The sequence below is a fragment of the Trematomus bernacchii genome, unplaced genomic scaffold, assembly GCF_902827165.1.
Source record: "Trematomus bernacchii unplaced genomic scaffold, fTreBer1.1, whole genome shotgun sequence".
Taxonomy (NCBI): domain Eukaryota; kingdom Metazoa; phylum Chordata; class Actinopteri; order Perciformes; family Nototheniidae; genus Trematomus; species Trematomus bernacchii.
Window position 1 is genome coordinate 12,956,658 of NW_022988050.1, and position 23,432 is coordinate 12,980,089.

General features: G+C 39.1%; 1 protein-coding gene, 1 non-coding gene and 1 pseudogene across 2 annotated transcripts; 2 read left to right on the top strand and 1 right to left on the bottom strand.

Moving 5' to 3' along the window:
* Positions 1–452: 452 nt before the first annotated feature.
* LOC117473461 (kelch domain-containing protein 1-like) lies at positions 453–8,826 on the top strand. The gene is given in 15 exon segments (XM_034119039.1): positions 453–471; positions 691–827; positions 1,602–1,672; positions 1,924–2,041; positions 3,924–4,020; positions 4,023–4,035; positions 4,211–4,301; positions 4,390–4,488; positions 4,594–4,668; positions 5,249–5,307; positions 5,417–5,529; positions 6,001–6,073; positions 6,166–6,250; positions 6,811–6,890; positions 8,435–8,826. Coding segments are annotated over 15 exon segments (1,266 nt in total). The 3' UTR covers positions 8,571–8,826.
* A 193-nt stretch (positions 8,827–9,019) lies between these two features.
* LOC117473817 lies at positions 9,020–19,180 on the bottom strand (annotated as a pseudogene).
* A 788-nt stretch (positions 19,181–19,968) lies between these two features.
* Positions 19,969–20,040, top strand: trnac-gca. The gene has a single exon. It is a non-coding gene; the product is annotated as a tRNA-Cys (tRNA).
* The last annotated feature ends 3,392 nt before the right edge of the window (positions 20,041–23,432 follow it).

A 23,432-nucleotide genomic window follows, 5' to 3' on the forward strand; every position in this document is an offset into this window, starting at 1 on the left:
CAAAAATTATCAAATTTTTTCCAAAGCTTGGCACACATACTGAAAGTTTCAATCTTGTTGTACCGTTGACAACATTTTTTTTAAATCGTCCTCCTCTGGTTGATGTTGTCTTATGCCTGGCACTAATATTCTCCCTAGACTCACCTGGGAAAAAAGTCCTATTGTTGAAGAGCAGACTTCCCTCAAAGCACAGGTGCTGCTAATCACTTAATGATTGCCTTCTGGCATTAGGCCAACATGCACGAGCAAAGCCTTACAGAATGCTATGCACTCATTATTAACGCAATCACTCACACCTGCGATAAGGGAGTCAACATGTCAATTTCTCAGTTTTATTTTTGATGTAAACTGCAGAAAGTGTGACCTAAAAGTGAGAAAATGTACATTAACTAAATTATAAATCAATGGAAACACTTAAAATAGTAATTGAAGAGTACCCCGACTTTCTAAAGATGTGTGCAACCCTAAAAGGTGACTTTAAACGCACCGTTGCAGAACAACAGGGATCCTGATAATGGGAGGAGTATAAGTGATGACAGCAAAGCCTGTAAAACACGTTCCGTGAACGCAGCAATCCAGTCGGCTTTTCTCTGCGTAGCCTGGAGCAGCAGATCCTTGTTCTCTGACCGCCACAACATTCCTCACAGCATTCCCTCTCTCCGGTGCCCATTTTACTTGTTTTTATCTGAGCGCTGCGTCGGGAGAACCGGAGCTGCGGGGATGCTGCTGCTGCTGCGGAGAGGAGCGCCGCGGAGAGCCGGCTGGAGAGATGCAGTCACACGGCGTTCATAGAGGACAACACGCTGTATGTGTGGGGAGGCTACAAGGTGAGAAACACAGGCTAGTTGTACCTGTACAGGTAAATATCTGCCTTTTTAAAGTATCCATGATCTGTGTGTCCAATGGTTACTTTAATGTTCTGGTTGTTGTGTAATCAATCTCAATCTTTATTTATTTATATAGCACATTTAAAACAACCTTCAGTGTAAAGTAGCATGCTGACATAATGACATTACCACTTTACCATGAATAATTTAAAACTTTGATTGATCGTGACCTTTAGCCTCAGGTGTTCTTCAAACTGGTTTGAACAGGAGTTTTTAGGCAGATGTATTTTGTTTCTTTTTTATCATTTGTCCATCCTTATTGATATGTCTATGGAGGGAAAACAACACCTGACTTCAAATTGACAATAGAGTTGAATTAACAACTTTTATTTAATAGTGTTATTGTAACTACACATCATGACAGGAGGATTTATATCATGACTGCTGCATTCACTTTGGATTACCTATAAACTGGTTACTGAGTGTACACCTGTTTACAGAAACCAGAAGTTGAGAGCTCTCAAAAGCAACTTTATAGCCGCAGAGCAAAACATGTTCCAACAAAGAAAGCATTTCCCAGTGTGCATCTTGTTGCATCCCCATTGTTGCTATAAGAGTACAACATTTATCTACTAAACAAGTCATTATCTTGTTTTGATGCTTTTAACCACTCACACATCTAAAATCTGCATTTTTGTGGCTTTATTCCTCAGATAAGAGTACAGGTACAAGATGTGTTCATACTTTGACTGTATCTCCTCCTCTTCCTCTCAGGTAGTTGGTGGAGAGGACATTGTGTTGCCCAGTGATGAGATATGGCTCTGTGATTTGTACAGTGGGACCTGGTAAGATGTAGTTTAATCAGCTGATATGAACACTGTGTCGCCTTGACATTTAAAGCTGTGGATGTCGGCCTCGACCATGTGAAATGTTGAAAACAAGAAGCAGGGACTTTGCAAAAGGGTGCAGTTAAAGGGGAATTTGTTGAATAAATCCCAGATTAAAAAGCCAACTATAGTGCAAACCAAGCACAAGGGTTGAGGTCACATTTAATCTGTTTCTTACCTTACCAACCTTTTCCTTTTTTGTGTCCCAGGGAGATGAGGGATATCAACGGTGACAAACCACCAGATTTATCCGGCTCCTGTGGCTCTTATCTGAACGGCACACTCTACATCTTTGCAGGATGCGACCCTGTTGGATACACAAACCAGGTGAGTTGCCTTGACTACCAACAAGCGTGTTGTTTGTAAAAGCAGCGGAAGCAGTTTGTGGCCCTTGTGTATTGTCCTTAAACTGCAGTCATTGAGCTGCACACCTGTTTTTAACCAGGTACACATCTCATTGAGAGGTTAAGAGTGACCTTACCAAGAAGAACAACAAAAAAACAATACAAAAAAACGGTCACATACAATCAACTACTTTGTTTGCTTCCGACATGGTGACGTCACTATGTATCACTTGTGCTTTTATTAGTTAGCCCTCACATTTCTTAGCGGTTGACCAATCACAAGAGCCGGCCAGCTGACCAATCAGAGCAGACTGGGCTCTGGTTTCAGACAGAGGGTGAAAAGAGGTGCAGCTCAGGCAGTATGAGAACAATTAAGAGCTTTTTGAACATTAAAGCAAGGAAACGTGTCACAGTAAGTCACAAAAATTAACCAGAGCATAATATGGCCCCTTTTTTAAAAGTGTCTTTCACTCCACTTGATGACTTAAAATTCCTTCTGTACATTATTCATGGAACAAGATGCTGCATATGCTTTACATTTAAGTTTATTTTTCCTGCCATTATGTGTCAAATAATTATGAAGATGTCCTTTTCAGTTTTGTATCAAAATCTTTTTTGGGGTATCTTTTGGTATTACTGAAATGTCCTCTTAAGAATACATACTTTTTTTTTAGGGTACATCGTCTCTTTTTACAAGAGATCAGAGATTAACCGGATGAAGGGAATGTACTTCTAAAAAAACGTGCAGGTTTTGGATTCAAGAAATGGAACAAAGGCAACAATTTGAACAAATAAACAGACTTATAAAAAGCTCTGAGCTCTGTTAGCTGTGCAACATTTTTGCTTTAACCCAGATCTTTTGTAAGGCATTGTCTGTTAGATCTAAACTTGGCACAATTTAAAAATGGATACAGTGTATTATTATAATAATAAGCTTTATTTGTATAGCACTATGCATCAGGTGCAGCTCAAAGTGCTTTGAGAAGGCTCACATCACGATTTAAAACACAACCAGAGTTTTACATGCAGCAAAAAACAAAACAAAATAAAAAAAGATTATGTAGCAGTTCAACAATTTGAGACACGGCAGCAAACGGTATGATAATACAAAAATAAAACACAATGAAATGGTGATCCCTTTTGGTATAATAAAGGAAAACAAAATCAATAAATAAAATATGAATACCTATAAAAGACACTAATAATAAAAATGAAATAATTAATAAATGCAAATGCCTAAAACATCAACTTAAAGGGAATCTTGCTAATAAAATGGTCAAATAAATATTAAAATGCAAAACCTGACAATATAAAATAACCAAATATTAAAAGACCATATAAAAAGTGGGGTGTCGCTAATTGGAAGAAAAAAAATGTGTCTTTAACTGTCGTTTAAAAATGTCCACTGAGTTGGCCTCTCAGATATTTCCTGGTAGGGTGTTCCACAGTTTGGGAGCGTAGTGGATAAAAGCGGCCTCACCCATTTTATTTTGGGGGACTTTAAAGATATTTCAAAAGCCAGCTGAGCTCGTCCAGGGACATTACATTTTTAAAACTTGTTTTGAATGCCAGATATGAAGTTTGTCTTGTACATCATGTCAAGCCCAGGGTATGTTCACAAGAAAAATGCAGTTTATCCATTTGTTATCTGATCTGATGGCTGTCTGACAGGCTTAGCATTACACAGAGGCAATCAAAAAGGCTTTGATAACACAAAAAAAACCTGAGATGAAGTAGACAGAATCAAGTGTTTTTACTGATGCACATCCTAAGCAGCAATGAAAGATATCTCAAACTATAAATCTCACTCCATGATAAAGATGGCAGCTTCTTGATTCCAATGAATTGTACTCTCCTGTTTGTAGATGTTCAGCGTTGATCTCACAGAGCAGAGCTGCATGTGGAAGAAAGTGACCGACACAAAGGGAACGACACCCTCACCTCGAAACAAACACTCCTGCTGGTTCATAGAGACAGGTCAGTGTGTGTGAAATAACACGGCAGCACACCAAGATTAGCTGTAAATGATACATATTGAGGAGGTTTTAAAATGAAAAGGTGGATTTCTATGTTTTTTCTTTAGATTTATCACAAACTACTATCAGTTTTCGTACAACATGTGACGTGTTCCTTTTTTTTTTCCTTGGCTCAGATTAATCTACTTTGGTGGATATGCGTGTAAGACGATAGGACAGGTACAGAACACAACATCAGCAAGCTTTGTCGTGGAGGAGATGTCCTGGGTAAATAACAACCATGCAGCTTACTGTATGCTAACTTTAGCATATTGCTTGTTTGGCACTCATCATATTCCAATCTTGTCTTTTTCAGGCAACCATTGGAGACGTTTTATTCAGGTGCTGGGGCTGGAACAATGAAGTCAGTGTTTATGAACCACATACGGCCATGTGGAGTACGCCAGAGACTCGGGTGAGTGCAACATGATTTCATGTAATCCTGTAGTTAACAGAGAGGGCTGTAGTATTTATTTGTGTTTATCTGCGTTTTATTTGTCTATTTCTTTCTTGTGTCCAGGGTCCTGCCCCTGCGCCCAGAGGCTGCCATGCAAGTGCTCTTATGGGAAACAAAGGTTACATCTCTGGTGGCGTGGTGAGTTTGCTTTACCAACTTGTATACTCGGTAGTTAAAGGGACAGTTCACCACAAATTGAAAATACTTATTTTTTCTTTTACTTATTGGGTCTATTTCTCTATTTAGATTGTTTTTGTGTGGGTTGAGATATCAGCAGTAATGATGTCTGCCTTCTCTTCATGATAATGGAACTTGATGGCACTCTAAAAATATATTTTCAAAATGTTATTACACTTTCCCAGAAATCAGGAACTATTTCCTTTTTACCGCACTACACCTACCGAGCATATCCCTGTGCAGGAGGGAGCTGTCATCGCACTAGGCCAGCTAGCGTTACAGCTCAACCTAGGAGTTTGCAAGAAGTGTTTTACGTTTTGCGCTGTCCCAAGCCTCTTTTCAAATACAGTGCACTATTCCCTCTGCACGGTGATACGGTTGTTAGCTGTAGTTTATGAGGAAAAAAAAAATAGTGACATCCTCGTCCTGGTGTCTGCACACTTTCTGACCATGTAAATAGGAAGTGTCCTTTTGACCGTACATACTAATATGGTTATGATGAGTAAACTCTGTCAAATTACGAACACGTTTGTGTTTGCAGGAAACGCTTGAGTTGGACATGTTCTGCTTAGACCTGGACACCTGGACCTGGACTCAATTGTAAAACTTCATCAATCTTTCACACATACTGTAGTTATAACCTTTTATTATAGCGAACACTACTTTAAAATGACTAAAAACTGACCTCTTTTGCTCCCCCCCCCACCAGTGACTTCTCCCCATCCTGCTCACCTCTGGGCCGCTCCATGCTCACCATGACACCAACATCAGATCACACGCTCTTCATTTACGGCGGTCTCGGCATAGACGGAAACACTCTTAGTAAGTGTCGGCCACAGAATATGTATCGATTTAAAAGGCTTCTGTGTTAATCTCTGTATGCTCCAAGTCTTCTCTGCCTCATAGACTGATGATGGGTCAGCATTAAGACATGCAAAACGACCACAACTAGTTTTAAAATGACCTACAAAATGACTACAAAGGACAGAAAATAGAGCAGAAACATGTTTTGCAGCTCTTTGTGGTCAATTTTGTGTGTCTTTGTAGATATTTTGTGGTTGTTTGAACGCTTTCCAATAAGAAATATTTACTTCAGAGGTCCTGGCATTGAAACTATAAAAACATTGTTTCTTCATTTGTATTATGGTCTTAACTCTCGTCTGTCTCTGGCCAGGGCTGTTTTTATTATAGTGTGACTTTAAAACAAAGGACATCATCATTGCTCAAGTGGTTAGTTTTGTGAAGCTCCCTGTGGTTTAATCTGCACTTTCATCACTAACCTCTCTCTGCTAGATGATGTCTGGCAGTTAAACACACAGAAGAAAGAGTGGAAAGAAATGACGCACCAACACAAGGACAAGCCCAGGTAGTTCCTTCTGTCACGTCAGCTTTAAGTGGAGCATAGTGTTTTCAGAAAACGGTGTGTTTTTTCTGTATCCACCTTCCTGTTCCCCAGAGTGTGTCACTCGGCGCGTGCCTGGGGAGGGACAGCGATGTTGTCGTGTTCGGAGGAAGCAGCAACATGTGCCTCCTCATGGACTCGGTATGTCTTGTGTTTCACTTTCAATAAGAAATGCATCTACCTTTTTGGGGTAGAAGTTAGCATATCTTAACGGAACGCTTCAAGTTCACAGATCCCCTCAGGAGTTTCATCAGTAATGAAATTGCAGCTTTTACCTAAATCATGTAAATCTTCTGGGAACAACAATAGCCATACAAACGTTTGTGCATATCTTTTTATAGTTGTACACATATTTTTTGTTTGTGCCAAACTGGTGGGCCTACTGCCATCACCACCAGAATCAGAAACGGGTTTATTGCCAGGTAGGTTCAAACGTACGAGGAATTTGACTTGATGTCATGGTGCATACATAAAATATAAAACAACATTTTTTTTAAATACACAGATGGCGAACTATATTAAGAACACTGTAATAAAATACCAGACACCAATAACTAGTTTCATTCATATTCTGCTGCTTGTTTCACTATTTCTCTGAAGAGGCTTTAAATATTTTAAAATGGAAAGAATAATTCCAGTAATTAATCTGTCATCCATCCTCATGTGCTGTTTGTTGTTGTTTAAACCTCTTTATATGTCAGGTGGCTGTTCTGAGGGCTCCATCACAAAACCAGTGCAGAGACGTGTTCATGTTTCAGACCCAGCCGTGCTCCCTCTTCAGGTTTGTTCAACCTTCCACGTAAAATGTCTGAGTTAATATTTTGTATCTTTGCTCACTTTCTGATGTGTTGGTGGTTAGTCACATGCCCCTCTTGTTCCCACCACTCGTTATGTACATTGGCAGCATGTGTGAGTGTGTTTGCACGTCGTCCCCGTTCACACATGATTAAGCAGTTTTAACAAAGTCCACAGAGACCCTTTAAACACTCACAGCTATATATACTCTCTGGCCCTGTGTGCAGGAGGACACGTGTTATGCTAATGAGCTTTACATTGTTATTATGTATGGTTAGTCTGTGCCATGTTTATAGTGAAGGATTAAAATGACTCAATCGAGATTAGTTGGTGAATTGAATTGTATTCATTCAACCCTCAAAGCATTTGAGGATTATGAAAGTTCTCATTCTGACCAGCCAGTGACGCATGTGATTTTTGGATCATTTATAAAAAAAAATTCAGTAACTGATATTTTATTTTTTATAAAACCCCAATCATTTTAGATTAATGGTTTGGCCCAAGAAATGTCGCGAAGTGTTTTCTTGTTCTGAATCCTCATGGTTTATTGCCCTGTTGTAAATCCAAAATGATGTTTTTTTTTTTTTTTCAGTCCAAAACTGATATAGACAGATATTCTGTTTTTTATGACATAAAACTTCCTCTTGTTGCAGTTCTGCTGCAAATGTTTAGGTAATGTTAAACCTGTAAGGCAATAACTTTTGTACTTTCAGGTTTTGTGGATGATGAGCTATAGCAAAATGCTCTCTTTACCGAACCAGAACGGTGTTTTATAAAGAAAAACGCATGGGTAGAGGTTTATACAAGGTCTCTTATGTTGAGCTGGAACCTAACCAAGATAAACTTCAGCTACCTAGATCCACCTCTAAAACTAAAACGGAGTGATGTCCTCCACCAAGGACTTTTACAAGTGTAAAGTTATGCCTGTATCAATCAAGTGATTCACATCTGCTCAAATGTTATGGCTTCTCCCTTGGGCCATGCTGCTACCAAGTTTCATGAATATCAGGAAGGTTTTTCTGTTTCGCTTACAAACCAACAATAAACTAATTTAACCGATGTTATGTGCGTCTTTCTGGCATCCTTTTTATTAAATTGTGATTAATTGTTGCTACTGTGACCCCAATGTTGGTTGTTGTTGGTTCCCTCTGTTGGTGTGATTGTATGATAGAATACACTATTGCCATTGCATACAGGGGTACAAGTTGGCCACTTTGGTAAACTTGGCCCATTTCAATTTGGATTGCAGAACTTTTACATTTTAAATGATCGTCACATTTAGACCTTGCCAAATGAGTTCACGTGCCTATATTGTGGTATCGGGTGTCTGTGGTGACTTTCCCACACTAGCGCCTGTATTCCTGCAGGTGAGCTTGCAGCATCTCCCCCTGCACCCATAAAGAAGCAAATGTTAAAAGTAAAACACATCAGTTCTTGCCGGAGCAACAGGTGTTTGTTATCAGTTATTTGTTATCAACGAGACAAATGTGTTTTCAGAATCTAAACGGTCTGTTTGTCTTTCCTCTGTAGATTGTGTGAGGACCTAATAGCAGAAAACTCTGAGGTTTTTGAGGAGCAGCTGACCTGGCTGCCATCAAAGCTACGGAACAAAATTGACAAGCGAGTCGCCTTTTTCTCCTCTACGAAACCCGTTCTAACAGCTTGAAGACGTCGTTTAAGAAAAAAAATTGAACTAGTCAATTACTAAAACAGAAATGTTCTTCTTTGTGTGTTGGACATTTTTGTGTTTAATAATTAAAAAGAAAAAAAAAAGTGCTATTGTTTTAACTTAAGACGCATCATTTGTATGTTTGTTTTTTTGCCTTATTTTTAAACAACCAGTTAAGATTTGGTCACATTTTCCTCTATTACAGTGTTTAATAATGTTCAATCTGTTTTTGAATAAAGTAATTTATATGTTATTATGGTTTTTACTATCATCAGTGGTTAGAGTAAAAAGAAAGTAATCTACTTTAGGATTAGTATTAGCAGTATTTGAACTTGCGTACAATTGTGAATGAAGTACTCCTAATCCTAACAATGTTCCCACACTGAGTTTCTTCCACAGTCCACCAAACAATGTAGTAGGTGTACGATCTGTGCAGTAGAGCAAAATAATGCCCGCAAAATTATTCAAATCAGAAAAATGTCATGACTTGACACTTTGAATGCATTTAAACTTTAAAGCTGAAGGACACGTAAATAAAAAGGTAAACGTTTCCCTGAGAAGAAAGAAAAAACTGCTTTTTTTGTTTTGTTATCGTTGGCTTTATTTACCAATGTTTCTTTTCATTGTGAATATTTTCCCCCTTACTTCCTCTTCCGTGAGTTTCAGTTACAGATACATCAAACTTTACTATCACACCGTTTTCCTAAAGGGAAATGTCATTCCAACTAATCACATTTTTGAGAACCCATCGGACACTATCACTTTTTAACCCTCCGATTGAAAAAAAGGCAAAGGAGAGTTGGGATTGATTCTTTCTTTTCATTTCTACGAGTTGATTTTGGAGTTTAGGCCTGATAGTTGATGGTCACAGCAGAACAAGGGGCATCTCATGCTGAAGGGGTGTCTGTTAGCTTTACAACGGGTCGGAACGTAGTTAGCAGGAAGCATGCCGCGCTGCCCCGTGCGCTGGTTGCACCCGAACATCCACCCTTCGTCTATCTGCTCCACGTTTAAGATCAGATCGCCTTCCTGCAGAGAAACTTCATCTGCATCTGCTGCCGTGTAGCTGTACACAGCCTGGTAACGTTTCTGTGGAGAGGGATCAAACACACACAGGAAATAATCAAACACAGCTGCACTGACATGACATAAAGACTCCAAACAGGGTGATTTGCATTGAATCATCCTAAACACACACTTGTATACTGTAATACAAACATGATCAACACAACTACACTGGCAGGTTGCTGACACTCAAAGTTGTGGGTCTCTTTATATCTGTTTTGCATCTCTTTCTAGTTGTTTTGAGTCTCTAGAGCTATTTTGAATGTCTTTGTAAAAAAATGTTTTGTAGTCTCATGTCTCTTTGCAGCTCTTTTGTATCTCTTCGTAGTTTTCAGTGTCCCTCTGAAGTCTTTTTTCAGTTTCTTGTGGTTATTTTGACTCTTAATGGTTGTCATGTCTCTTTAAGTGACATTTTGTAGATTAAGGCCAGCAATTGTTACTTGTAATGACCACCGTGCACAAAGCCAGTTCCATAACAAATGTTTTATCCAGTTTGGTGTGGAAGAAGAGCCCTGACTTCAACCATATCCAACACTTTAAATATGAACAGGAATACAGACCGTGAGCCAAAACTGATCCCCAGACATCAGTGTTGGATCTCTGATGCTCCCACAGCACATTAAGACCCATTGATTTGCAATTGTATGTTCAACAGTTGCATAAGTGTCAGGTGTCCATTATACTTTTGGCTTATGAGTGTAATGTTTATGTATTAGCCTTACCCCTCCACTAGGTGGTGCTACCGCAGCAGGACACGTTTGTCCGACTGGCGGCTGACTGAATCTCTCAGGGTTGCTGGGTTGTTCCTCATAGTCTACACACACAAAGTGAATACAAAAATATATGATTGCATTTGGTGATTTGAATAAGAGTGTCAGAAGGTGTAAGGATGTTTCCTACCTTGTCTATTCTCAGGAGGAGGTGCGTCACTTTCGAATCCTGCTCTTCTCAAAGTCTTCATGGTACTTTATCTGCACACACAGGAAGCAACACACATGTTAAAGCCACATCAAATCTGACTGCTGACCCAACGTCTCTCTGAGAGGGAGCTCACCATGTTAGGAGGTGCTGAGAGAGGAAGAGGGGTGTATCTCTGCTGCAGGGGGAGAGGGGTTTATCTCTGCTGCAGAGGCAACCGTTTTGAGAAACCTTTAAGCCTGTGTGTTTTATGTTTTTAGATTTGGTGCATTTTATATTCTCATTTTAAAACACTTTAAAAAAAACAAAAAATGTGAAATGTGAAACTCTCAAAAACCTATGTTACATATCTCCAGCCTTACATATCTACTTTTGAACATTCAATATATATAAATTAAATTAGCTTATTAACAATTACCTATATGCAGATTGATTGATTAGAGAAGAATGTTGTGAAGAACTATTGGCTAATTTTAATTTTCTGAGCTTCTACTAACATTTTCTATTTGCTGCTTAATGCGGGCTTTGTCTTCTTATGGAATTATAGCAGAAGAAATGTTGGATATGTTCAGATTACCATTTTAATTGCACAAAAGTGAGTATTCAAAGATGAAAAGAAATAGAAAGGGTTGTGACTTCTTCATTATAACGTTCCACATCTCACTGAAGAGAAACTCCAGTGTTGAGACGCTTAATGCAACTTCCAGTGAGTCCACCAGGGGACCGAGAGAGAGGGATAATCCCACAGCCTCGATGAAATTAATCAAATGCAGTTCCAGCTTTTAGAGGCTGGAAGAGGACACTTAGTGGGTGTCCTCAATAGACCTCAGGAAGAGAAACAGACATAGATCTGATGGGAAAAGACTGGAGGAGAGTGAGAGACTTGAAAAAAGAGAGGGGGGACGATTAAAGAAAGAACAGGATAAAAAAAAAGGACATAATGACGGAAAACTAAAAAAGGAAAGACAGAAAGGAGGAAGAAAGAAAGGATGGAAGGAAAGAAAATGGAAATTAGGAAGAAAAGAGGGAGTTTGGGAGGAAAGAGAGGAAAAAGAGTGAGGAAGGAAGCTCCCAGTGGAAACATAAGTTACTCGATTTTGTCTTTTTCACATGCAGCTTATCTCCCTTCATTCCTTTCTGCAACCACAACTCTCATGAGACAAAAAAGAGAACGTGTATGTGTTGGTTTAAGTGTGTGTGTGTGTGTGTGTGTGTGTGTGTGTGTGTGTGTGTGTGTGTGTGTGTGTGTGTGTGTGTGTGTGAGCGAGCGTGTGTTCACAGCTGAGAGACTTTGACCATATAGGGCAGCTGCTCCTCAGTGGCCGAGGAGAAATGCCTGAAATGTGTCTCTGCAGGATCCCTCACTGCTGCCTGCTGCAGTTTGTTATTCTCTGCCAGTGTATCAAAGTGGTGTTAAGTACCAGTCCACAAATCTCCTATCTACCATCTTGTTATTGGACCAGGATGTTTTCCTGTTGTGTCTTATGGGAAATTGCTCAACTTGTTTCTTGCATCTGATCATCCTTGTTAAGTTAGCCTTTTCTATACACAATGTCCTAGTTACTGCAGATAATCAACATAATTGTTTCCCACAGATTTCCCTATTCTCTACCAAAGAAAAGGTTCCAGACCTCTGAATCATCGAACATCTGCAATTTCCCCAGTTTGCCTCTTCAATTGGCTTATTTATTCAGTGCTCATGCAAATGTTAAGTTTCCCTATAGCAACCACTACCACAGCTTCTATGTGGACTTAAAATGACGTCCTTGGGCTGGATACGTCATTCTCCAGTGGTTATTTAGGCCATCTCTCAAACAGGAAACTGTATAGTCATAATGTCAAACAAAATGGCTGCCCAACAATACGTTTCTTACGTTACTGATCTGGTCTTGCGTCTTCTTCAGTCTCTGCATCTCCGGAGTGTCGACCACCACGCTGAAACCTTTCCCCTTGTTCTTTTCAAAGTCCTCCTTGTAAAGAGCCTGAAATGTACAGTCAAATCAATCTTATTTTAGAAGAGGAATAATCCTATTTGCTTTCTTGCTGGGAGTTAGAGGTGAAGATTTATACTTCTCTTGTCCTTATTGGGAATATGAAGCTACAACCAGAAGCTTGTTAGCTTAGCTTAGCATAAAGACTCTAAATAGCCAGGCACTGTCCACAGGTAATTAACATCTGCCTATCAGCACTTCTTAAACTCGCTCACAAACACATTAGATCTTGTTTGTTTAATCCGTAGTCTTCCGAAGTCACGGCCAAGAAATAGTCTTGACACATAATCCCCAGTAACAATACACATGTCCTTTTGACACTTCTGTTTTTGTATTGCTTAATTAATTACATAAACCCCATATTTTACCTTTGGTCAGAGCCAGGCTAGCTGTTTTCACCCTGTTTCTAAGCTAAGCTAAGCTAGCAGTCTGCTGGGAGTTGGCTTCATATTTAACCAACCAACATGAGAGTGGTATCAATCTTCTCGTCTCACACTTGGCAAGACAGCGAAAGTCACAAACTACTTATTTGGAGTGAAATGTTTCATTAGATCTGTTATATTTTCAATTCATGCATATTTTTATCCTTCACATGGAGTTTTGAGCTGCATTCATGGTGTCTTGGTACAAGTTGAAAGACATCTCGCTGTTTCTTCAATGCTCATACAATTATATTGGTGGTACTGTATGTAACACTCACTGACTTTTTGCCTGTGACCCCTTAATTTGTGTTAAAGTGTACTGAACTTGAAGCCTACTTCTCACAGAGTGCATGTTAGTGTGTGGAGGTGTTACATGCGGATTAGAAACAACTGCACTTGTTGCTGATATTTATTTTGTCAGCAATGATAAATTCAATATAACCTGAATGCAGCATTGGATAAAAAATGTATTAAACAATCACGTAAAAGGGACATTTATTTGAAGTTCATGCAGACAAACATAGTTAGTGGTTGAAAGGACGTTACATCTAAAGCTACGACGGACTGTTATGACTTATGACGAAGATTTAGTGTTATTATATTATTTGATGCTCTTCAGTTCTTGAGGCGAACCGGACGTACGTGACTGATCTGGTCTTGAGTCTTCTTCACTCTCTGCATCTCCGGAGTGTCGGCTACCACGCTGAAACCTTTGCCCTTGTTCTTTTCAAAGTCCTCCTTATAGAGCGCCTGCAAATTTGTTATGCATCAGTCTTTGAAATGATTCCCCTGAGGTTAGCTTCTCAGCCCAAAGAGGGTTGCTTTTGAAAATAACAGAAAATGGATTAGATATCCTGTGGTAGCATGCACAATTATGCTAAATGTGATTCACAAACAAACATAAACACACACTGTAGGCTATTTGTAACATTTCTTTGTACGTTTAGGCGCCGGGGAAACACTTGCAACTTAAACAAATCCAAAATGTTTACTTTAAAGTAAATCTGAGACACAAACACACACACACATAGTGGTGAGTCATGTTCTTGCTATGAGGAATATGCTGTCTTAGTAAGAGAGCTTAACTGCCGAGACTTTTATGGTTATAAACAATGAGCTGGGTTGGATGAGATGAGGCGAGAGGACAGAGAGAGAGAGAGAGAGAGAGAGAGAGAGAGAGAGAGAGAGAGAGAGAGAGAGAGAGAGAGAGAGAGAGAGAGAGAGAGAGAGAGAGAGAGAGAGAGAGAGAGAGAGAGAGAGGAGGAAACCACTGTTGGTGTGAATGTGATCACGATGTTATCCTAAGCATCCCGTAGCATAATAATATATGTTACATGATAGTTTAAAAGGATTTTTTACCAAACATGGAGCTAATCTGTGTGGCAACATCAGGTGCTTGTTTCAGACACTTGTTATATTCTGAAAAATCATTTGGTTCCTTAAATACTTTAAATTCACATAAGTAAAGAGCCTAATGTAGCTGTAGTTTTCCCTGCAAAGAGGGGTTTGTGGTTCCCATCAAACGTTTGTGCTAATGTTTAACATGTGTGGTTTGTTTTCTTAGTTCACGTTGACACGAAAACAAGGACATTGGGATGGATTTTTAAGAGAAAGTGTGATGCAGAGAAACAATACAATCTATTGGCGGTACTTTGATGGATTGGTTTAACCCTCGCCTTGCAGGTCATAGCAGTCCAATAAGTCTCTCAGCTAGACGCCAGAGTCGATTAACCTAGTTTAAACAAATGACTGAAAAGGAGGCAGGGGGGTTAGATCTCTACAAGTATCTTTAGAAGTAAAAAAATAGGGGCACCAATACTACGCCATGTGGCACATATGGGACTACTGTGGACATGTCAACAGATACAAAGGGCTGTACTTATTAAGCAATCAGATTTTAGTTTAACAAAACAAAACCAGAAGGGCATTCAAAGAGTGAAGATGTTTGCCAAGAGCATTTTCATAAGTAAAAAATAATGAGTGCATTGGTTCCTCCTCGGCCCGTGCGACATCCTTCCACCAAGTTTCGTCTAAATCGGTCAATAATTTTTAGAAATCCTGCTGACAGGCAAAGCAACAAACCATTCTGAAAACATAACCTCCTTGTAAATATTCCACATTGATAGTACGAACTGATCATTTCAATTCATGGAAAACGCTTGCAGGGGAAGAAAGGTAAGTAAACTGTGAAACTGTTAAGTAACAACACAATCCCTAAAGTAAGATCCAAACTGTAAAGGAATCTCTTTAATTTTGCGTGACTTGCAGGGCTTAATGCTGGCTTGGACAGTGTGATGAGATTAGAGATTAAGTACGATGAAGGCCAAGTTGAGCCAAAGCCACAAGAGAGACCAAAAGGAAAAAGAGATGGAAGTGATTTTTAAAATATGCTACAGTCGATGTTTCTGATCACTTAAATGTCTCCTATTATGCAAAATCCACTTTTTCATGTCTTTTATACATAACCATGTGTCCCCTCTGTGTAAAGAGATTCTGAAAGTTTCAGATAAAAAGATTCTCTCTCTCTTGTCCTGATCCATTTATATAAAAACCTGCCTGAAAATGGGCTGATCAGATTTTGGCCACTTTATGATGTCATAACGATTTTTTGGCTTGAGTAACCATTACGGCCCGTCCACACAGCAGCGTTAAAAAAATCTTCCAACGCTTCTGCCCATTCACTTTGAATGGGGTGACGTCACTTTGCCTCACTTTTCGCCGAACTGCATTGTGGGAAGCAAAGTGGAGATTTCCAGGCATCTCAGGCTTCAAAAGTTGAGCAATGTTCAACTTTTGAAGCTGAGGTGGAAGCATCAGCCAATCAAATCCCGTTTATGCTGGGAGAGACATACCGCAGGTCATTTCCTCATATTCCAAAAAATGGAGGAGAAATTAATTATAGATGTAGGGAATCACCCGGTGCTTTATGACCAGTCCCTATTTACCTACCGGGATACAAATTGGAGGAGCCAGTCATGGAGGGAGGTGGCAGAGACAGTGGTAGGTTTTCGCCTGTTTGGGGAGTTTATATCCAGTTTACTTCGGGCTTTTTTGCTTTGTATGTCGGGGGCGGGAGATTCATGTGATTGGTTGCTGGTCGCGTTGCTCGCAAAAAATCCCCAAGCTTCAGATATGCCCACCTCCAAGATTTTTTTAACGCTGCTGTGTGGACGTACCGTTAGCCAATCACCAACCAAGGAACCCCCCCCCCTTATCACCTGAATCTCCTCCTAGAGCACCATTGTGTTCTTTTTAACCAAATATCTCTCAGAGGGGCGTGGGGAGTGGCTCCTTATTTTCATCTAAAGTAACAGACAGAGAATCAGCACTTTTGAAACAGGGCTGAAACAGAGGGGATTATGGGATGCTGCAATGCATGATCTGTTTGGTATTTCGAGCCAAACACTTGTTCAGAGACATGTTTTGTATATATCTGAGACCTATAATATATCGATGAAAAACAGTATAATAGGGGACCTTAAGAAAAAACAATATACAAAGCTCAGATTTTTGTTCAGGTTAAATCCCAGACTTTTACATTGAAATCAAGCATTTCAGTCAAAAGGCTCATTTGATTAAATTAAAGGAATCCATTTGTGCTGAGAGGTGCATCCCCGTCTCCTGCTGTGAGACGGACAGAGAGCTGATTGGAGGAGACGGATAGAGAGGGAAAGACATTTCGAGTCAGGATGACGGCAACTAGATTAGGAAGGGTATCTTAAGAAAGAACGCAGAGACAGGGGATTGATCCACGGGTGTCTCACCTGGCTGTTGAGCATGCTCTGTTGCTTGAGACGCAGATTCTCTGGAGTGTCGGCCACAATGGTGAAGGAGGTTTTGGGGTAATGCCTGAAATAACGAAAGAGTAAAACATTTTAGAATTTATATTCGGAACTAAACAACCAAAATGAATCAAAAAAAGACAACTGTAATGCAATCTTTCCTGAAAAAAATATCATTTGTAAGTGCCCCGATACAGAATGAGATGTTCTGGGTTTTCTGAACTGTTTTAAGCAGGATAATCAGTGTGGTGTTAACACTCACATACTGCAGTAAGGTTTCTTCTCAAAGCCTTTGTAGGTCGTCATGCTCAGGGCCATCTTGCAGACCTCGCAGCTGAAACAACCTTTGTGCCAATACTTGATGGAGAAAAAGAGAGCAAAGAGTCAGAGACAAAGCGTAAAATATTCAAAAGTCTTGCTGATTGTTCAAATGCAAGCACTTTAAGTCAGCAAAAAAGAAAGAAAAAAATAGGACATTAATGCAACGTTCACTGACAGAGTGGGAACATTCCTTTACTGCTCTACATGAGAGCACAGCTGATTCTCCTCTTTGCTAAACAAGTGCAAATAATAAGAGATGTTACTGTGAGAAAAGACTAAATAAGAATGGTTATTGTTTTTAGATGCTATTCAAATAATAAGTTTAATTATTTTAATTGGGGTTCAATGAGTAACATTAGATAAGATTTAAGACTTGTGTTCTATCTGTGCTCTCTTCAAAGCAACCAGACTCAATTCACAAAAAGGTTCATTTAACTTCGAAGAACATGGGAGTGTCTGGTCTCCCATTGCCTGAATTGGTTAGTCAGTGTTATTATACCAAAAACACCTGTGTCCTGTGGTCTAAAACTAATGTTTCAGTCAATGGAGTCTGGTTGCTTAAGAGAGCATAGATAACGCTTTCCCTTCCCTGTCAGATAGGGCTGTCAGAGAGATAGATAAAGCAGTGAAAATATTCTAAATATAGGGTCCACTTAAACTGATAATACTTTTTTGGGGTGGCTTATATACATGTTGCCACTGCCCTGTCTATACATTGCCTAACTTCTGTGCAGGTTCTTCTGTCTGGATTAATACCTCATACAATTGCACTTCGAATATTCAAACTATCTTTTTGCAACTATAGGCCCTGTCAATTTCCAGATTAAGGTATGGAGGAGAGTTCTCCAACTCAATTAGTAACCTGTTTACATGATTTACTTAATGCCACAAAATAAAATAACATCTTTGTTGAGATGTAAGAACTGCTTTAATGCAAGTTACATTCAATGAAGGCACATACATCATTTAAATCAATTAAACACACACACACACACACACACACACACACACACACACACACACACACACACACACACACACACACACACACACACACACACACACACACACACACACACACACACACACACACACACACACACACACACACACACACACACACACACACACAGTATCTTGTTTTCTCTTTCTTTAAATAGCCTTTAGAAGTTTTTGGCCAATGTTTGTCAAGCGGATGTGGTTTTCCGCCTCTCACTCCATTTTATGTGTCTGTGTCATTTAAAATGTTTTTATATAGAGTATTAGTGTGTATCTATATGTCATTGTGCATGTGTTGTCAGCCACATAAACAGACAATTATAAAGTGGTAAAGCATCAAAGAGGATACTATGGCATAAAGTACAACATATTTTAGTTTAATGACATGTGTTGTATTATATCTGCTAGCTCTTCAATGCAAGTCATATTTTAAGTAGTTTAATGTACTTGAGTATATCAATTTTCTGCTACTTTTTTCATTATTTTTCAGAGGCAAATATAGAGTCTTACCTCACTACATTTACTGACAGCTTTATCTAATAGTCAATCTGACATGTTCAGATTAATAGTACATGTTAACTACAAATAAATGATTATGTATTGTTAAAGATAAAGATAAAAACTGATTCACCGGGAAATTCCTAGTTAAAAAAGCCCATATTTAACAGCGTCAACATTAAAGTGATATCTAAATGCAATAACCAGAATCAATCACTCAAAGTTCAATATTTGAGTAGATTCGTTCTTCCATCACTGCCTTAAGTGCCTGCTACATAACTTATAGTAAACTTATTATCAGACAATTTGCAGATTTATAATCTCGACGTATATTAGTGAATTTGTAATATAAAAGGGATATCTGGTAAGTGAATTTGATTTAGATTTGTATCACCTTACCTTATCAAGGCAATTAATTTTTTCTGTTGGGTAAACTGGTTTATTGCATCTTCCACAGGGCGGATTCATGATGGCGCAGGGATTCTTAACACCAAAAAACAAACACAAATACTAATTGAAAAAGTAAGTAATAAAATAAGTGTTCAGAAGTAAAGTACAGGCTATGATGAGCAACCGGGACACGAACCGTCCTCTTCTTCGCATGCAGGCATTTCAATTAATATACCGATGCGACCTCAAGGCGAGGAGGAGTCAAACGTGAAGCACTGAGACTGCATGGTGCCTTCATTTACCATCGGATAAAGGAAGCTTCACTTGTTGTGGAAGAAGTACCAACACAACGCATAGGAGACAATCCACTAGATTAAAATACTTTTCGTTTTGATATTTTAAGTATCTGATTATGCTCACATCCTTCTACTGTTTCACTGTGAGACTTTGACCTGTAATGGATTATATTTACAGATTGCATCTTATTACCCTCCACTCTTCATTATTGATTTGAATGTTTACATCCCAGTTAAAAGTTGTGGATAACGGGTTTTTGCATAGTACCTGAAGGCAGCTTCAAATGCAATAAGGAGAATCCGAAAAAAACCTTAAAAGGAGCAAACGATAGTACCCCAACAGAGAAAAGTATTACCACTACATTACAGTAAGAACGACTGCTATGAATACGTACATATCGGGACCTTATGTTTTCAATCTTAAAACAGAAACTCATTCCAAACTGTGAATGAAATAAAACACAAGAGAGTCCTTAGTGACATGGGTAAGTATGTTTTGGCGTCCTCTGCTGGAGAACGTGAGACACTACAACCACTATATTGTTTACACTGTGAACTTACATTTTAGATCACGTTATGACTAAAAACCATAGAGGTTATCTTGCTACATTGCTTTTTAAGTGTGGTGATATACAAAGAACCGCCATACACCTTCAACATAACGTGTAATCTTAAATGTTTAAATACTCTGCTTTTTCCGTACAGTTATCATCGGGGGTATAGCTCAGTGGTAGAGCATTTGACTGCAGATCAAGAGGTCCCCGGTTCAAATCCGGGTGCCCCCTCTTTTCCAACTTACTTTTTTTTGTGTGTTTTGTACTACTTATTTGAAACTACCCGGTGCTTGTGTATTCAAAGAAAACACGTTTCGTTTAGAAAATTGCTGAATCACCAATATATCGTTACGTTGAGGTTATTTTTTCAGTTACTTTTATATCGTTCATTTTCAACCTCTTTTTCCCCAGTGTGCTAGCCTTATTTGGACAATTCAACACCTCGTTCTCTTCAGAATGGTACGTTCCACCTGCACTTTTGTCATTCTGGTGTGAAAACAAAGTGTTTTCAGTTAGCATTAGCCAATACATGTCCCACGTGTTACTGTCTTCGCTTAAGTTTGCGACCAACTAGTATAATTAGTTGTTTGTTCGTCACTTGAGAAGATAATGTGACTTATTTTCCATGGCCTGCTAGCAGGGGTCATGCTAATTAGTTAGGAACAATTAAGAGCAACTTACGTTAGCAGCAGTGTTAGCTAGCTTTTTAAAAGGTGCAGACCTCTTTTAAACGTGTCATCTTTATTCATTTGGAAAGCTAGTTATATAACGTTAATATGTTAACTACAGGCAGCGAACGTGTCTGCATGATAATTCAGTGTTATTTTAACATACATATCTGCTTTAAACAAACACTATGGAGACATATGTCTCAGCTTGTTACATACGTAAACATAGCTATGTATGTAATTAAAGTGTAATTTAAAACATAAATCTGAACCTACTACATGATTTGGGATCAATCTTTGAATCGGGCTCATACTGTGGGCTGTTGACTTTTCTTGTAGTCTTATGCATGCAGTGGCGGTTCTAGACCAATTTGACTGGGGGGGCCAGTTATTTTCTGAGGGGGGCTCAATAAATGCAGGACGAAAAAGACAGTATGAAGTAATTGCGCATAAGAAAACAATGCAATACAGTTATTGGTATTTGTTTCATTACACATTATTATATGCTTACCTTTTACCTTTGTGTGCTGTTTGGGTCTGTGGGACCCGTTTTCAGTGTTTACTAAAAGAAAATGTGTGCAATTTGCTTTGATATTATGATTTTTTTTTTAAATGTTGAAGTTAAATGCACTGGTGCACTTTGAGCACAAGATGAATTTATGGATACAGCTCTCAACACTCATATGAAAGGGAGCTGTATACTTTTCAATAATCCAAACATCTTTAGAATATGATCACAACCAATAACAAATCATTTAAACTAGTTTATTCTTATCTTATGTTACCTATAGTTAGCATTCTTTCTTTTTCTTTATGCATATTTGACTAATCACTCCCCTTTTAAACTGTTTTTTTTTTTTTACTGTCCTATAGTACAGGGGTTCCCAACCTTTATTGTGCCAAGGACCGGCAGATACATTAAAAAAAAATCGCGGACCGGTTGTCAATTTTAACTGATTTTAATATTTACTCACCACCAGCAGGTAGCAACAGAGGCTAATTGTATGTAACAGCCTGAACAAATACTAGAACAATATGCATCCAAAACATATTAACAAAGTTTAAAAAAGAACCGGTATCATTTTTTGGTTTTTCGGAAAACCAAAAAAACCGACGTTATTAAGTTTTTAAACCAAAACGGGAAAACAGATAAATTAACGTTTTGGTTTTGTTTGTATGATTTACGGATAATCCAGTGAATGCTGGGAAAACGAGGAGAAGCCGCATTATGAACACTGGCATTTGTTTTCAGAAGATATTATGATAGTGTCGTTCGTTCCGGTGCACTCCGACAGCATTAGCACTACATCGAGATTAAGATTAAACTAATTTATTTTGGGAACAGCCGCATATATGGAGTTAGCCATATGTGTGTAAATTACTGTTCATAAACATTTGAAAACAAATGCCGGTGTCGGACAGACACAAACACACCGAACACACAGAGCTGAGCTGAGCAGAGCACATACACACACACATCATGCGCCTTGGTGACTGACTGGACATCTCCTTCATAAAACTAATAAAAGGGGGAGTAATCGGGCAGTTCGATGTGTGTAGATGTGTGTGTATAGGTGTGTGTGGTTAACACGTAGCAGCCTGCAGTCACTCTTAAGCTGTTCTGATGAAGTTAAACACAGTCATACTGGTGCTGCACTTCTCAGAAGCGGAGTATACGTCCCGCTGCCTCCGGATGCTGCAGCCGTTTTAAGAAGTGAAGGAGGGTTTCCTTCTATAAAGCAGCTGCGGGCAGCAGATCGTGAGAGTCCCGGACATTAATTCATAGATCAAGGCAGACTGGTTTACTCTTCTGTTTTGCCAATCCGGTGCTTAAACAAATAGCTCTACACCCCTGGCCGACATGTCCTTAAAATGAAGTCCGAGTTTGAAATATATCTCAAATAATGTATGCACCACCATTTCCCCACATAAACATAACAGTCTGCAATCAAACGGTTGTCTCCTGTGCGCTCCTCTTCCTACTTGGCGCACCGGTAACATGCTCGTGTGCACGAGCTACTGGATGAAATAATATGACTGGTGGCATAGGTGCGAAAATTAAACACTTTTTGAAAAAATATTATGATAAAATATTTTTATATATTTATAATTCTGCAAATATTACGATAAACTCACAGCTATTTCGCGGCCCGGCAGTAACACCTCTGCGGCCCGGTACCGGTCCGCGGACCGGGGGTTGGGAACCCCTGCTATAGTACACATTGGAGTTATTTCTTACTTTATTTTTCACAACTATATTAAATAGATAAAGGTGTGCTCTCTAGCTCTCTCGCTCTCTCTCTGTCTCGCTCGCTCACAGAGGCTGTGTGCTCCTCCGTGGCGACGACGGCTTGCGTTCAAAAAAATTATAAACATATTTGTAAAGTGGGGGCTATTGAGGGCTTGCGAGCTACCGGTAGCTCGCAATCGACGTGTTGGAGACCCCTGCTCTAATGGGTCCAACTAGAATGACAAATATCGTTAGTTCTGCCTATTTCGTCAGCCAAGAAATCGTTTAATCATAAACTTTTTTTTTTTTTTTTTTTTCATTTTCAGGGGGGCCACAGGGGGGTCCAAAGTCAGTGTTATGACCCCTCCCCCCTAGAACCGCCCCTGGTCTTATGGCTCCATCGTGTGGCAGCCACAGTACGATATTGTTTGTTTTTCACCAGTCCCATAGTGACTCTGTTTTACCTATGCTTCTCTTTAGTTTTTTGGTCACGAGTCACTTTGAATTAGTGTGCAGAATGGTCAGAAATCATATTGTCTCGTTAACATGAACATTTACACTTATATATAATATAAAGCGTTTAGCTTTAAGACAGGGCCCCCACAAATTCTCCTTACAATAAATATGTATGCTTGTTTTAGGTAAGAGTAAGAAAAACAAACCGGGGTATTAGGAAAAAATTAAATATTACAATACCATTCAGTTTAGGATAAATGTTTGCAATC